Here is a 15827-nt window from a genome sequence, read left to right as displayed (position 1 = left end):
AGGTTCCAGATTGGAAACAGCTAAATACTCAACAATTTAACATTTTTTTTTTTTTGGGCATCTTGATTATGGATTGGACAAAAAAGGAAGACATAGTACAAGCATGCAAGGATGTGAATACTAAAACTTTTTTGTTTTGTTTGGAAAAAACCAACAGATGATGTTAACTTGTTATGTCTGAATATTTGTTCTCTCTTTCATATATCTTTTTGAAATTCTAAGCTACTTGATTGAAAATTTTGAAATACAAAATGAAAATATACTTGGCAATTTATGAAGATATGTTTATCAGCATATCCCGGAAATGTCATACGATAGTTTCCTTAAATCTACCCTCTTGGCGGATCAGTATCATGTCATTCAGACCTGCTTTATAGCTTAAAGGCAACCCTCCTTCCTTCACAAGGTTTAAGAAGAAACTAAGTTGACAAGATAGATTGCACTATTTTTTCTGCATTCCTATTCATAACCACCACAATACACCAAGAAAATTAAGCTACTAAAAATGTAATAGCGCAATACAAATGTACATTGGTGCTTCAAAAGTGACCAAATTAAAAACCCTACTTGTGCTTGCATTTCTGGCACATATACCATCTCTCCCCTTCATACATCTTGATCGCTCCAGAACGAATCACCGTCCCTTTAAGGGTGAGAAGAATCCCACGATGCTTCACTCGAACACTTCCAATGCGTGGAAAAGTCTCTAACCAAATCCAAACACATTCACACACAAATCAAACAAAAAATCATCCAAGCAAAGAGTTGAAACAAAACCAATATCACGGAGAGAAGAATAGGAAAAAAAAACCAGGGCATTCGAGTGGGGAACCGCTGATGTTTACACGAACATGAATGAATTTCTTCTCAACCACACTTTTGTGACCTTTCAATTTCAAATCCCCCAATACAATTTTCTACATACACAAAGCAAAACACAGCCAAATCAAAGAAATGGAGCTTTCTTTAACGAACTAACTAAAGTAGACACAATAATTTTTAAAAAAAGATATGAAAACAAAAGATTAAATTACACTTTTAGCCCTTAAAATTAAGAAATGTCACCTATATAAGTCTATTTCTTTTAGTAATATGACTGTTAAGTGCCCAATAAGTATCGTCAATTAAGACACGTCACCCATATAAGTGGAGTAATTCTTAGATAGGTGCTCCCTCCTCTCACATTTATGATGGAATCCACTCACTAAATTCATGGTAAGGTCCACCATGAATGTGAGAGGGGTTTGGCTTACCTCCAATACTTTTTTAACTGGAATCTTTTTTTATTTTAATGAGAAACTGTTACATCACTCACTAACTAAAGAAAAAGTGAAGATTAAAATCTACTACCATCTGTCATTGTGTATTTAAAATAAAAGGAGACCTCCAATTAAAAAAATACTGAGATACAGAGAATGGTACTCTCTCCTCTCACATTCATGATAGAATCTACTCATTAAATTCATGGTGAGGTCCACCACAAATGTGAGAGGGGTTTGGTTTCCCTCCAGTATTTTTTTAACTGAAATCTCATTTTATTTTAATGAGAAACTACTACATCACCCATTAACTAAATAAAATGTAGAAATTAAAATCCACTATTATTTGTCATTGTGTGTTTAAAATAAAAGGAGACCTCCAATTAAAAAAATACTGGAGGTAAGCCACACTCGCGTGAGAGAAGGGAACACCATTTATTCGTATTCCGGCCAAATAAGTTTATCTCTGTTGATAATATGACCGCTAAGTGCTAGATAAGGGTCGTCTATTAAAAGATGCCACTCATATAATGCCAAGTGTCATCAGATTATTAACGAAATAGATCAATATGAAAACGGAATCAAACATTCAAAATGAAAATTTAGAAATTGTTTTTGGAAAATTTAGAAATTTTAATGGCCAAAAAGTGTACTTTACTCGAAAAAAGACAAAATGTGCATACATGAGCCCAAATAGCAGCATCGTCGAAGAGGCGCAGGTGATCGGTGGGTTGGGAGAATAGCGATTGCGCAAGCGGCGGGTCGTCGTCCATTAGTTCTGCAAAACTGAGAAACATGGAAATAGAGAGAGGAAAATTAGAAGAATAGAGATGATTGATTGATTGATTGATGATATTACTCACTCGATGTGGAGAGGGTAATGAAGGTTGGGGTCAGGAGAGAGAGCGATGGAGCGGAGCTGGTCGGAGTGGCGGCGAATGAGAAACGCAGCTTCGGCTTTCAGTTGAGAGGGAGAGGGAGAGGGAGAATCGTCCATTTTGTGAAAGGAGGACATCGCCATTTGCTGTGCACACAAAAGAGGAAAGGTAGAAGACGGGTTTGGGTTTGGGCGGGAAGATATATTAATATTGGTCACCAACCTAGACAAAACACTACTATCCTGTACTTGATGGGTCAAGATTTTTTTTTTTTTTTTTTTAAATAAGATAAAATTTCAACATATAGGTTTAATTTAAGATAAGTCAATAATTATTTTTATTGTCAAAATTAAGATATTAATTGATTTTTTGTTTTATGGGTCCGTTTGGATTGAGCTTATTTTTGCTGAAACTGAAAACTGAAACTGAAAACACTGTAGCAAAATAATTTTTAAATGTGTAAGTAATATCGTGGGACCCATTTTTAATGAAAAAGTTGATGAAAAGTGGAATTTGTGGGTCCGTGAACAGTGCACAAATGCACTGTTCACAGTGGACTTGGTCAAATAGTGCGGCTGAGAGAAAAAAAAAAAAAAAAAAAAAAAAACTGGAAAACGCAGCCACAAATTCAGCAACTTTCAGTGCAATCCAAACGCACTCTATATATGAAACTTTTATTTTCTTTTTTGAGAATTTGGCTTTGGCCTTTTGCCACATTAAATTAGTCAATTGATAAATGGACTTAATAGTGTAGTCTCAATATTTTTTTTTATGAATTTTTTTATTAGATATTGTTTTCATACTTAGAGTTTATACGGATTTCATTTTTCATCCATAGACTTTAAAAAAGAAAACCAAACTAAATTTCTGACTGACTAAATTTCAAACTTAATTCACGATCAATCAAAGTTTAACTCTCTATATCTCATCTACCTATAAATCTCTTACCTCAAGATCATCTCCCCAACTCAATACTCTTGACTTGCCATGAGAGTGAGAGAGAGAGAGGTGGAGGATAGCTGAATGGTGGAGAGAGAAACAAATAAAAAATGATTTTTCAAAGTTTTGTTGAGGAACAAAAATCTCAACAAATGCATGGATGTTTGTTCAAAAATTATTTTGGTGTACCATCTGTGGAGCATGTTGCGAAAGTGTTTCAACTGAGTTTTGTTTTTTTTTTAGGGAAATTAAGTTTAGCTACATTTTAGCTTATCAACATGGATGAGTACCACATCACCACTAAGCTCCAAGCAAGTATTTTATACACCTACGTACTTAATTGTTCTTTTAAATATACGCATGCTTTATTACTCTACTAGATACAACCATGCACAAAAGTGCATTCTCTTTTATATTTATATTTATATTTATATTTATATTTATATATATATATATAGAGAGAGAGAGAGAGAGAGGAGTACATACCTTATTTTGCTAGGTTGTTTGCCAAATTAAAACATCTAGGTCCACCACATTAGGTCTAAAAACCGATTAGTATCTTAGTCTAATTATAAAGAAAGAGCACAATCATTAAAAACAGACATCATAAGTGGAAACTCTAAAAAAAATAAAATAAAATTAAAAAGGTCTAAACTAACTTAATAATTATAAGACTTCTAAATATGTGCATATAATCACATTTATGGTACCGTTAAGAGTTTACAACAATTTTGGTTATCATTTTGTAACTCAATTAGATACACAATTCCAATGCAAACACATCATTACGAGTAACTACAAATGTTATAATAAAACCATCAGTACGTTAGATGCGAATTCTGAAGTATGTTATAATCATTCATATAGTTATTGTTTACAAAATAAATTATATACTAGCTAGCTTCTCAAATGTTATTACACACAAAAACATTCAACAACAGATGTCATAATTAGATAAAGCACGTGTTATGAGTAGGGTAGTTAGAAGGTAGTTACTAGTTAATTCTCTTTGAAAAGGAGAATCATGGACCAACCAATCCTATTGATTAATTTAAATGGATGGGGGGATATGTAACCATTGATCCAGAAGTAGATCCCATTAAAGGTTTCCCTATCTTTCACATAAATTGGCACTGATAAAACTTCATATATTACTGAGACAACATTAGCAAAAAAGCATCCTTTGATCCATTTATCATCCATTCATGTGAAGTGTGTCCCATGTTTGTGGATTTGAAGCTAGCCTCGGAAGCACTCAAGCACCAAGACTAGTGTTTCTAAGTAAAAAGGGGCACAAGGCCTCCTTGTTCTAGGGTATCTTTACATGAACCTATGATGAGACACTTGGTTTGGACACTACTTCAATCACACATAAGCTCGGCGTTGAACCAGGCACCATGTTGTTATGTTGATGAAGCAACCAAGTTGGAATTTCTACTCATAAGTGGATCTCCAAATTTAATAGAAATAGAGAAGATCATTAGGGTAGGGTTCATCAAACTTTACCATCACCCAACATACCAACATTGTGCTTGTACATGGGCAAATCAGGTGATGCATGGATTTATAAGACCTGAACATGCCTAACAAGATGATTTCTAGTTGCCAAGCGGCCCAAGCCTACTCAATTGTACATGCAATGTTGTCACATTGGAGGTTCTCTTTTATATACGACTTCATTGACTACAACCAAATAAGAATGCATTCTCAGGATTCATAGAAAACCCTTTTTCATATGATAATGGAGGTATTTTATATTTCTATAGAGGCCACCTGTGCGCTCCACCATCTATTATTACATTTTCATGATATCATAGAAGAACATGTGGATGATACTGTGGTTAAATTAGTAGTGGCTCAAGGATATTTTTTAGGGGGTTATGGTTTCCTTATTCAAATTTATCTATAGTACGTACTAGCAATAAAATGAAAAATAAACTATAGGTTCATTCGACATATTTTTTCGTAATACAATGAACATATTAATTATTGTTAAATGAATTTTAATTATTACTCCTTAAAATACATTTATCTATTAGTTTAGGACAATTACATGTTTACATTGTACTATCAATGTAAGATTTACATTGTAAACAATTATACTATACACATTTGTTTAGAATTAGTGTAAGATTTATATTGTAGATAATTATATTGTACACATTTGCAAAAAATATGTAATATTAATTGTACTATACACATTTGTTTAGAAACAATGTAGATCTTACATTGATAGTAAAATGAAAACTATGAATTTTCTATTAGTTAATTTCAAATATTTTTTAAAATCTAAATGGGCTTTTTTTTTTAAAGATTTAAGATGAAAAAAATTTTACTTTTGTTGTTAGGCTTATTTCAAGTGGGTTCCAAAAAGAAAGAAAAAAAAAAAAAAAAAAAAAAAAAAGTCCCTTCATAGAACTTCTCTCTTTACCAGCCTTGAACCTTTTCGCTTAATGAAGATAATTTTAGCACTTTCCAACTCTGCAAAGAGGGCTTGGCCCTTATATATATAATCGTGAGGGCTGGGACTTGTACAATATGAATAAGCATTAAGCAACATTTCAGAATCATTCTTTGATGGAAGCCAAGTGCATGAAGAAAATCTGCAATGGCTTCCTTTCTGGAAAAAAAATAGATTTAAATTAGCTCGGAGAAAAACGTCACATGTATAAATGACTGTACACAACATGCATGCAGTAATCTACCACATGCTTACAATTACAGTACTTACTGGCTGAGTTCCCCATAAATCACTCCTCTTCAAATCATGGGCCATATTTTCTTTTTACGTTTACCCCCAATCAACTAGTAAAAAATGTGTGCGCTTGAGAATTCTCTACACCACAGGTGATCCAGTCACAATAGAATTTGTTGAAGAGTAAAATTCAACTATCCTAGAAACACATCTCTAGAGTATTAAACCAAAATGATTATACCTATTTTCATAATGGCTCTGCTTAATGTGTAAGAGACTATATGGATGATCGCATCTCCCTGATGTCCAAGCCATGATCATCATCATTGTCATCATTGTAATAACCTCTACGGTTCATGGTTGGCTGTTTCAATCTCTCAAATATTTCATCAAGTGATTCAGATGAGGAAACATGGTCGATTTTGGTTTCTTGACCCTGGCGTAAAGGAATGAATCTCTTGGAAACAACGTTAAACTTCAAGTTTTGAAAACCAGTCTTCATGGCTTCCCACTTTGAAGTGAATCTAGATGATGATCCTGCTGTTACATTTTGAAGATTGCTTGAATCAGCTGTTGAGGAGGTTACATGTTTCTCAACCAAATCCATATTGTTGATGGCTTCTCTGCTTGTGTCAATTAGGGCCTCTTCTTTTAAAGATTGTAATTGACCTCTCTTTCCATCCTCCATCACTTTCGTTGATTTCAATTCAGTCTCAACCTTCTCCTGTAACCAATTTCAAATATTCATTATGAGAATATAGAGGAAAAAATATACAAATTTGCAAGAGCTATGTCAAAATATCCATGTTAGCAGTATAAACATAAGGATGCATGAATATCATCATTGGAATGCTTTGTTAAAAGCAATGATGAAACAGAAGTGCTTTCTGATGATTTTACAAACCACGCTATTGCTCCCAGGTTCAATGTCAATGGTAACATTGTTGAAATTCCTTGCTAATGGAATAACATGCTCACCAACTTTGTGTCCTTGCTCAAGCCCAGACCGTTCTAAGTATGGAACAAATTTAATTATTATAAGACTCAACTAACAGTTAACAACTTTCGTTTTCACTCAAAGCTGATATATTTGAACAATTCTAACGTTTTTTTCAAAAATTCTTCTTCTTTTCTTTTTATATAAGTAATATTTCCTGTGCAAGACTGCAGCTAATAATGTTCCCCCAGATTTTCGTAACACCTTTGAGTGCTTTTCAATTAAGCAAACAATATATGAACCACTTCAGTATGTCATAATTTGCTCACCTTTTTTCAGAATAATTACTCCTGACTAATCAAATGCATCCATATCATCTGATTCATTTTGAAACTTGAATATCTTCCAATTCCCAAATTATTCAATCACCCGATGAAAAAAACTGCTTGCAATTAAGATGGTATATATAACCATAATTAGGGGATAGATTTTGTTGAATCCTTTTCCAAAGAAAGGGATGGCATCATATATATTTCCCATTTTCTGTGCAGAAATAAAAAAATTTATCACACTTAGAGTAAAGTAATGAAATCTGGAGAGAGAAAAAAGAGGGGAGAGGGGGGGGGGGGGGGAGTTCATAACAATGCAGTGTTTCTGCATAAAGTTCAAAGTGATTTGTCACCTTTTGTGGCTATCGTAATGTTCACAAACCAATACATATAGCATCCATTAAGTTTAGAAACAGGTATAATGTAATCTAGACTAGGGAAAGCTAAACCAAAATTCTTTTGGCTATATTTATATGCCGAGAACTGTTTGTAAGAAGTGTTTACTAAACCGTATATTGCTCTATTGCTTATTTTCACAAAGCTGTAATGTCCTAGTAAAAAACAATTATAAAAAACCCTCCCACAATGCTGAAGGATAACTCACAAAAATAAACATTAATAAAGTGATTCTTAAAATAAAAATAAAAATAAAACAAGGTAGACATTGATAAATTGAAATAGTTAAACTAAATCATTGAAATATTGAAACGGGGCCAACTAATTAGAAGATCAACCTAAACAATTTCCTTTTGTGAGTTAACAACCGTTCCCAACAATATAATTATCATTTGAATTTAACACCATGAAAAGTATATGTATACCAGAATTTTACATAAAACTAGAGAGAAAACAGATTGCAATGGTTTAGCTGGTAATATGAAACCAACCAATGAGAAAAGTCTATTCATTTTATTTCAAATGTTTTATCAGGTTTTGCCCACTTTGTCCCAAAAAGTTTGACTTGCATATGGATTTTTTTTTTTTTTTAATTGTTCTAGTGGAATGACTAGATGCCAATAGAAGATCTCATTCCTTCCCATCAATACTTTCAGATCAAATGGAAGGATTTTCTGACTTGACTGCAAGTCAGGGATCTCTCTAATCCTGTAAGTGATATTTCAATATAGATATTTTAGAGATGTAACAACACCTTAACTCACTAGTTAATTGGAGCATCCATTTTACTTGAAAAATTAAGGATGAATTATAATCCGGAAAAAGATTTCTTATGGGGTGGTAATTTAACACATTAAGATTAGTAAGTCCAGATTTTTCTATCCGTTAAATAGTACATGGAGATGGTGTTTACTATCTTCTCTATGATTCATTTTGGTTTCTGTTGTTAATCAAAGACATGTAAAATATTTAAGATTATTCTGTTCTTATAATGCTCCAAGCAACAAGAATAAAGGTGCTTATTTTTGCTTTCTGAACAAGATGTTTTACTTTCATTTTTCCCATTGTCCAGCAGATATTGCCTTTAAAAACATCTAAGTGAAATTTCTCATATATTCTGTGTGTACCATGCCCTAGCCATTTTCTTTTATAATAAAGTTCTTATTACTTGTAGGGTAAGCTATTATAGTAAGTAGTGTTAAGACAAAATTTGCAATGATCTTTTCTTGAAATCACTCTAAGTTGCACCAGTGGCATCACTTTAGAGCACTATATACTTCTGTTCCAGACAAATTCTAGTTGAATTTTTTTCCACTCATTTGTTCAGCCTTATAACTGGCTTTCACAAACTACAAGAGTGTAAAGAAACCAGCATGCCACATGCATAGCACATTATGTCATTTTACAATCTGATATTTGATAAATACCTCTAGATAAACTAGACAACATGAGAGTTTCTGGACAGCAAAGCTGGAACTGGTGGACATGCTTACAAAGGATGGATCTCAGAACCAAGATAATTATAAAAAAAAAATTTAAAAAAAACCCCTACTACATATAAGATAATATATACTGTGAGGGAAAGAAGTTTAAAAACAAACACATATAAGAAGTACGTCTGAAAGTCACAATACTTATGGAATCAAAGGAACCTCAAAAACTATCATATCCTCTATGATTATCATATTTTAACCCTTATGTCAATCACTTGACTTGTTAAAGAAATGATTATAAAACTAGGAAGTAATAAAAGGAAAGGTTGTACCTGGTGCAAAAAGCTCCCACTTTTTGCAAGGTTTAGGAGAATTCATGATAGGCAGCCTTACCCCCAATTTGTTTTGGAGAGGCTGAATCCTAGACTCAAACCCGCACCTATAGCTTTTGGTGGAAGACACATGCCATTGCACCAAGACCCAACCTCTAGGAAGTATTATAAGGAGGAGCAACATAATTCCCATCTAGAATCGGAGTATAACTAGCCATATTTGATTATGCACACTACAAAGATTGAAAAACCACATGTATCAATGCAAAACCAACTCCTCTATCGCTTTTGGTGGAAGACACATGCCATTGCACCAAGACCCAACCTCTAGGAAGTAATATAAGGAGGGGCAAAATAATTCCCATCTAGAATCGGAATATAACTAGCCATATTTGATTATGCACACTACAAAGATTGAAAAACCAAATATATCAACGCAAAACCAACTCCTCTATCTTCAAGATTTATATCATAAATTTTATTTATAATAATTATGGAGGACTGATAAATGAAAAGATTATATTTAATATTTTAAAATGACTAGCCATATGTGAGTTATGCATACTGTAGCAGAGAAAGACCTGTTCAAAGATAGTTTTTTCATCACCATAAAGACGAATGAGATTGAGAAAGTTGTATGAAATTGGAGGTGCATATCGCGCAACCATCCTGGCAGAAATGTGAAAGTGAGATCTAATGACCAATTCCTTTTAAAGAGAATGTTTATAAAATAAAAACCATTAAGTGGTGAAAAAACATATTACGGAGATAAAATAACAAAACTTACGAGCATATCATAAGCAAGCTGACCGAGATTGTTTACCTGGGTGTCAGTGAGTAAAACATCAGCATTCCAATTTTGAACAAGGAATAATATGTGCATATGCACATATACATCAGAGGAACGAAAGCAGCTACCTGCAAAAACAATCCTAGAATTAAACCATTATGACACAAGAAAACTTCAGAATAGGAAACAACCCCCGTGAAATGCAATGATGATCTTTATATACTCCAAGCAAAGAGGAGTATATAGTCCAAACAAATGATGATCAAGTCTGAGCAACACATACTCCCAAGAGCTAAATTCTCATTCAACAGTGCGAACATATAAAGACTTAAGTCCCAATTTACAATTTAGTCACAACATAATCTAAATAATTATAGCAAGCAAATTCGTTAAGAAGCTGCTAAATTCAAAATGACTCAACTTCCACTCCATTATCCTTACAATTCAAGTCATTCCGGCCATTCTTGATTTAGAATTTGTAACTTCCATCTTCTTGCAAATTCATGTCATAAACATCATCAGACTGTGAATCTCTCAACCCCAACGAACCATTACCCTGAACATTCCGTCTAATGGGGCCCTTTTCTCTATGTTTTCTATCAAAACCAATATCATAAACATCATCAGACTGTGAATCTCTCAACCCCAACGAGCCATTACCCCGAACATTCCGTCTAATGGGGCCCTTTCCTCTCTGTTTTCTACCAAAACCAGCTTCCCCTGACTCCAACCCACAGGAACCAATGGGGCCCTTTCCTCTCTGTTCTCTATCAAAACCAGCTTCCCTTGACTCCAACCCACCGGAACCATTCGAACCCACATCCTGAAACCTATTCCTATTCACATTCTTTCTCAATTTCCCATTACTTCTCTTCCCATTTCGCCTATTCACACCCGATAATTCCAAACTATCTTTCTGATACGAACTCTCCGAATCCAATAAATTCTGACCCTTCTCCTCCTTTAATTCATCCAACCCACCATTTCTTTGATAGGGTTTGATACTATGAACAACCCCTTTAGGGAAAAATCTAGCTGAGGGTAACTCATCCACAGTCTGAAACAACTGAGGCCCATCTCTCTGAGTCCACAAATCGAACCCACCAGGCCTTTGGAACCTATCAGCCAAGACTTTCACTTGTTCGTCAGCGCCAACGGAGAGCAAGTTAGGGGCTCTCTCGACAACCTCCCAAGGCCTCTCGAGCTCTGACACAGCAGCCTTGATCTCTGCTCGCTTTCGCATCTCGTAAATATTGCGCTCGCGAGCGAGGCGAGCCTTGAGGAGCTGGCTGGCTTTCTTTGCCTGCATTCGCTTCCATTGCCACTTTGATACGCCACCTGGGTAGGTTCTGGGACCCCCTCCCATACGAATAATCGTCGTTTTGGGTGTGATGGGTTGGGAGTAGAGTGAAGAGTTATGGGGTTTTGGGTGGAGGAACAACTTGGTTGGAGTTGGACCTGTCAAAAAATTTGAGAGTGTTTGGATTTGAAGGATTGACATTTTTCTTCTTAAAACAAACCAAAAAAGAAGAAGAAAAAAATTGTTGTTACAGTGATTCTATTCTATGACTATGACTATGAATGGTTTAGGAGTCGGGAGTGAAAGTAAAGAAAGAAGAGAAAGATAGTGGAGTTTGTGGTTTGGTTAGTGTGAACAACGTTATCTGCAGAAGACTACTTGTAATGGGTTGGGCCTACTTGTAACAAAGGCATTTGGGCTTGTGAACTGGCGTAACGTGTTGAGTTCCATTTCCCCTCCCCTCTGTTGTTGTTGAGTTCCATCAGTGTTTAATGGATTTTTTTAGAAAATAACTATAAAATCTAAACAATATCATTAGTTAGCAAACGTTTCAAACTATTTTGGTTTATAACAATTCGAGTTTGGTGGAGTCGATTTGTGGGTTGTAAAATCGAGTTTAGTATACTCGATTTTCCTTTTTTGTAGCAGATGACGCGGGGAAACGGCGCACAGAAATCGAGTTAAGTAAACTCGATTTCTATGCATACAAACCAAGTCCAATACACTCGGTTTTTACACATAGAAATCGAGTCCGTTGGACTCGATTTCTGTGTATAAAAAACGAGTCTATTAGACTCGGTTTATATGTACAAAAACCGAGTCTAATAGACTCGGTTTTTCTACACAGAAATCAAGTCCTGGACTTGGTTTCTATTTTCTTTTGCCACACGTAGAACTCAACAAAACTCTCTCATTCCCTCACACACTCACAGTTTATCGAAAATATCATCAATCTCTGACTTTTCTTACACCACCTCCTATATATACATTTCTTGAACACCCCCATTTCTCCCAAATCAACCGTAGCAAAGTTTCTGAAGATGTTCTGAAGAGCAACAACAGAGGCTCCATTAATTTCATTTGTTTATTTTTATCGAAACTGTTTTGTTAAACCCACTTGCGTCAGTGTTGTTTGTTACCAAAAAAGAAAGAAAGATGAGAGGCAACGATGGAAGAGGAGCTTATTCAGAAAATAATTCTGATACAGAAAGCTTGGGAGGAAATGACAGAAGTGCTTTTAGTGGTCCTTTGGGTACTCAAGAATTCAACAGCAATAGCAGAAAACCTTCAAAAAAGAGTGCTAGATTCAATTTACCAGGTGACCAAATAACCAACGACGATGATGGCTACGTTGAGATCACTCTTGACATTCGTGACGATTCGTTGCGGTTCACAGTGTCCATTCCATCTCGGTCTCAGCTCCGTCGCCGTTCCGTCGCACTCATTCCCTCTCTTCAGCTCCGTCCTTCTCCGTCGCCGTCGCCATCTCGCTCCGTCTTAGTCTCAGCTCCGGTCTCTCACTCTCCGTCGCCGTCGCCGTCATAGAAACCGAGTCCATTGGACTCGGTTAGGCTACTGCAGTACTGAACGTAGGCGAGTATATTTGATTTTTTCCCTGCACCTTCTGATTTCATTTTTTCTTGTTCTTGAGTCTTCTGATCAATTGCAATTCATTTTTTCTTGTTCTTATTGAGTGTTGGATCGACTGGTTTTGTCAATTTTTCCCTGCACCTTCTGATTCTTCAGTCAGGAACGAGTGGTTCTGCAGACAAAGAAACCGAGTTCAAAGGAGTCGGTTTCTAAGCCTGAAAAACAAGTTCATTGAACTCGGTTTTCAAGCCTGGAAATCGAGTTCAACGCTGTCGGTTTCCAAGCCTGGAAACCGAGTTCATTAAACTCGTTTTTCAGGCTTAGAAACCGACAGAGTTAAACTCGATTTCTGCCTACGTGGCCACTCCGCCAACCTCAGCTAAAAACCCAGAAATCGACCCTCCTTAACCCGAATTGCTAGAAACAAAAATAGTTTAAAACGTTTCCTAACTAATGATATTGTTTGGGTTTTGTTGTTATTTTCTAAAAAATCCCGTGTTTAATAGATGAGGGCCGTCTCGTCTATTAAAAAATGCCAATGCTACTCATATAATTATAATGCAAAGTGTCATCATCAGATTATTAACGAAATGGATCAATATGAAAACAAAATCAAACATTCAAAATGAAAATTTAGAAATGTTTTGGAAAATTTAGAAATTTTAATGGCTAAAAAGTGTACTTTACTCGAAAAAAAATAAAATGTGCATACATGAGCCCAAATAGCAGCATCGTCGAAGAGGCGCAGGTGATCGGTGGGCTGGGAGAATAGCGATTGCGCAAGCGGCGGGTCGTCGTCCATTAGCTCTGCACAACTTGAGAGAGAGAGAGAGAGAGAAGAAAATAGAGAGGAAAATGAGAAGAATAGAGATGATTGACATTACTCGATGTGGAGACGGTAATGAAGGTTAGGGTCAGGAGAGAGAGCGATGGAGCGGAGCTGATCGGAGTGGCGGCGAATGAGAAACGCAGCTTCGGCTTTGAGTTGAGAGGGAGAGGGAGAGGGAGAATCGTCCATTTCGTAAAAGGAGGACATCGCCATTTGCTGTGCACACAAAAGAGGAAAGGTAGAAGGCGGGTTTGGGCGGGAAGATATATTTTGGTCACCAACCTAGACAAAACACTACTATCCTGTAATTGATGGATCAAGATGATTTTTTTTTTTTTTTTCAAATAAGATTAAATTTCAACATATAGGTTTAACTTTAAGATAAGTCAATAATTAATTTTATTGTCAAAACTAAGGTATTAATTGATTTTTTGTTTTATATATTAAACTTTTATTTTCTTTTTTGAGAATTTGGCTTTTGCCTTTTGCTACATTAAATTAGTCAATTGACAAATAGATTTTGTGGGGCCAGAGAACTCGTGGTCCAAGCCCACTCTACATTAGGGCTCAGGGCCCAAGCCGAGGAGAGTCATTGCCGAGGACGACCTCATACTCGGCACCTCACGAAATGCCTGAAGAAAGGGGCAAACTGAATGTAGGGGCAGGGCAAGGGAAAAAGCTGCCAACATCATACAAAACCCTGTATCTGACAAGTCCATACTTTAAACCATACCCTTTAACTTTCCCAATGACCCCAAACCACTCTAGGTATGGGTTGACAGGACAGGTCTGCACCCCAGAAAAGTGAAACTTACACGTGGACTCTAAAGGGGGAAACAAACACTAGTATAAAAGAAGAAACCCCCCAGTAAAAGAAGGGACTCCCCCCCCACCCCCCCCGGAAAAAGGGAGAAAGGGAAGGATATAAGGCTCCTTGGACAGCTTCCGAGGACTTAAGTCCTACAACCCGTACTAATGGAGGGCTTAGCTAGTCAAGCCAAGTCCGCCCATATAAGAACTTCCATAGACGCCACGATTAAACCGTCCACCTGTGCCCAAGGTCATGCCTTTCAAGCCCACTCTCTACAAATCATATTATTGGGGCCCTTTGCATACGAGCCCAACGTCATTCTTGGGCCGTTAAATAAATCGTGTCCCTACAATTGGCGCCGTCTGTGGGAAAGGCTTGCGCGTTGGCTCAGGCGGCGACGGAGTTGATCCTTTGCCATGCAAGGGTCTGCGAGGGTGCCTTCATATTCCAGCGATATGTTGTTGTTGTTCCAACATAAGTTCCCACTAGGAGTTATGCCGGGCAGTGCCAAGGGCACGGGCAATTCTAGGGGCTTCCAACATCAAGCTAACCCCTCCCCGCATGGGTCAAGGGGCTAACCTTTGGAAATTAAATCAATAAATAAGTAAAAAAATACAAGTTTTGGACAAAACCAAGGCCTTGTATGGTCCTCGGACTCAAGCCTCTGAGGAAACCAACTACTTGGAAGAAAACTACAAGTTTTGGACAGAACCAAGGCCTTGTATGGTCCTCGGACTCAAGCCTCTGGGGAAACCAACTACTTGGAAGAAAACTACAAGTTTTAAACAGAACCAAGGCCTTGTATGGTCTTCGGACTCAAGCCTCTGGGGAAACCAACTACTTCAAAGAAAAACTACAAGTTTTGGACAGAACCAAGGCCTTGTATGGTCTTCGGACTCAAGCCTCTGGGGAAACCAACTACTTCAAAGAAAAACTACAAGTTTTGGACAGAACCAAGGCCTTGTATGGTATTCGAACTCAAGCCTCTGGGGAAACCAACTACTTCAAAGAAAAACTACAAGTTTTGGACAGAACCAAGGCCTTGTAAGTTCCTCGGACTCAAGTCTCTGGGGAAACCAACTACTTGGAAGAAGAACTACAAGTTTTGGACAGAACCAAGGCCTTGTATGGTCCTCGGACTCAAGCCTCTGGGGAAACCAACTACTTAGAAGAAAAATTACAAGTTTTGGACAGAACCAACTCTGGGGAAACCAATTACTTAGAAGAGACAATATGGGGTTTGGACATAACTTGGACGTTAGATGGCCTTTAGAATCTACCCCGAGAAAGAATTCCCCATTTGATAGTT

General features: G+C 36.5%; 3 protein-coding genes across 10 annotated transcripts in view; all 3 read right to left on the bottom strand.

The window, feature by feature from the left end:
• Positions 1 to 13919, bottom strand: part of LOC126706462 (probable DNA helicase MCM9) — a 29834-nt gene extending 15915 nt beyond the window's left edge. For 2 of the 5 annotated variants that reach the window (XR_007648599.1, XM_050405943.1), the window contains exons 1-4: positions 2123 to 2341; positions 1943 to 2045; positions 812 to 917; positions 568 to 706 (exon numbers count right to left, since the gene is read on the bottom strand). Coding sequence is in view for 4 of the 5 variants with exons in the window: in XM_050405943.1 (XP_050261900.1) it covers positions 568 to 706; positions 812 to 917; positions 1943 to 2045; positions 2123 to 2280 (506 nt within the window). In the remaining variant the exon portion in view is untranslated. Of the gene's footprint in view, positions 1 to 567; positions 707 to 811; positions 918 to 1942; positions 2046 to 2122; positions 2343 to 13590; positions 13707 to 13762 lie in introns of those variants that run through there. The other 3 variants (XM_050405944.1, XM_050405945.1, XM_050405946.1) reach the window with 3 other exon arrangements.
• LOC126706460 (uncharacterized) overlaps positions 5694 to 15827 on the bottom strand; it is a 47281-nt gene continuing 37147 nt past the window's right edge. Inside the window, exon 15 of one of the 2 annotated variants that reach the window (XR_007648598.1) lies at positions 5694 to 5923. The gene's annotated coding sequence lies outside the window, so the exon portion shown is untranslated. Of the gene's footprint in view, positions 5924 to 6346; positions 6441 to 15827 lie in introns of those variants that run through there. The other variant, XM_050405941.1, reaches the window with a different exon arrangement.
• Positions 5719 to 11615, bottom strand: LOC126706463 (uncharacterized). 3 transcript variants are annotated; one of them, XM_050405948.1, is made up of 4 exons: positions 10430 to 11534; positions 10022 to 10116; positions 9780 to 9867; positions 5719 to 6495 (listed from the first exon to the last, which is right to left on the bottom strand). In XM_050405948.1, the coding sequence occupies exons 2-4, from the start codon at positions 10093 to 10095 to the stop codon at positions 6049 to 6051; spliced, it is 609 nt and encodes a 202-aa protein (XP_050261905.1). In that variant the 5' UTR covers positions 10096 to 10116; positions 10430 to 11534; the 3' UTR covers positions 5719 to 6048. The 3 variants fall into 3 exon arrangements, 2 of the variants coding, with proteins under 2 accessions (XP_050261905.1, XP_050261904.1); XR_007648600.1 differs by lacking the exon at positions 9780 to 9867 and having other exon boundaries at positions 6437 to 6495; positions 10430 to 11614; XM_050405947.1 differs by lacking the exons at positions 5719 to 6495; positions 9780 to 9867 and having other exon boundaries at positions 10016 to 10116; positions 10430 to 11615.

Source organism: Quercus robur, chromosome 11, assembly GCF_932294415.1.
Source record: "Quercus robur chromosome 11, dhQueRobu3.1, whole genome shotgun sequence".
Lineage (NCBI taxonomy): Eukaryota > Viridiplantae > Streptophyta > Magnoliopsida > Fagales > Fagaceae > Quercus > Quercus robur.
The sequence above is the reverse complement of the archived record's forward strand: the minus strand, read 5'-3'. Positions and strand labels throughout refer to the sequence as shown.

Excerpts from the sequence above, each read along its gene's own strand:
- LOC126706463 (XM_050405947.1), bottom strand. The coding sequence starts at position 11,489 with ATGTCAATCCTTCAAATCCAAACACTCTCAAATTTTTTGACAGGTCCA.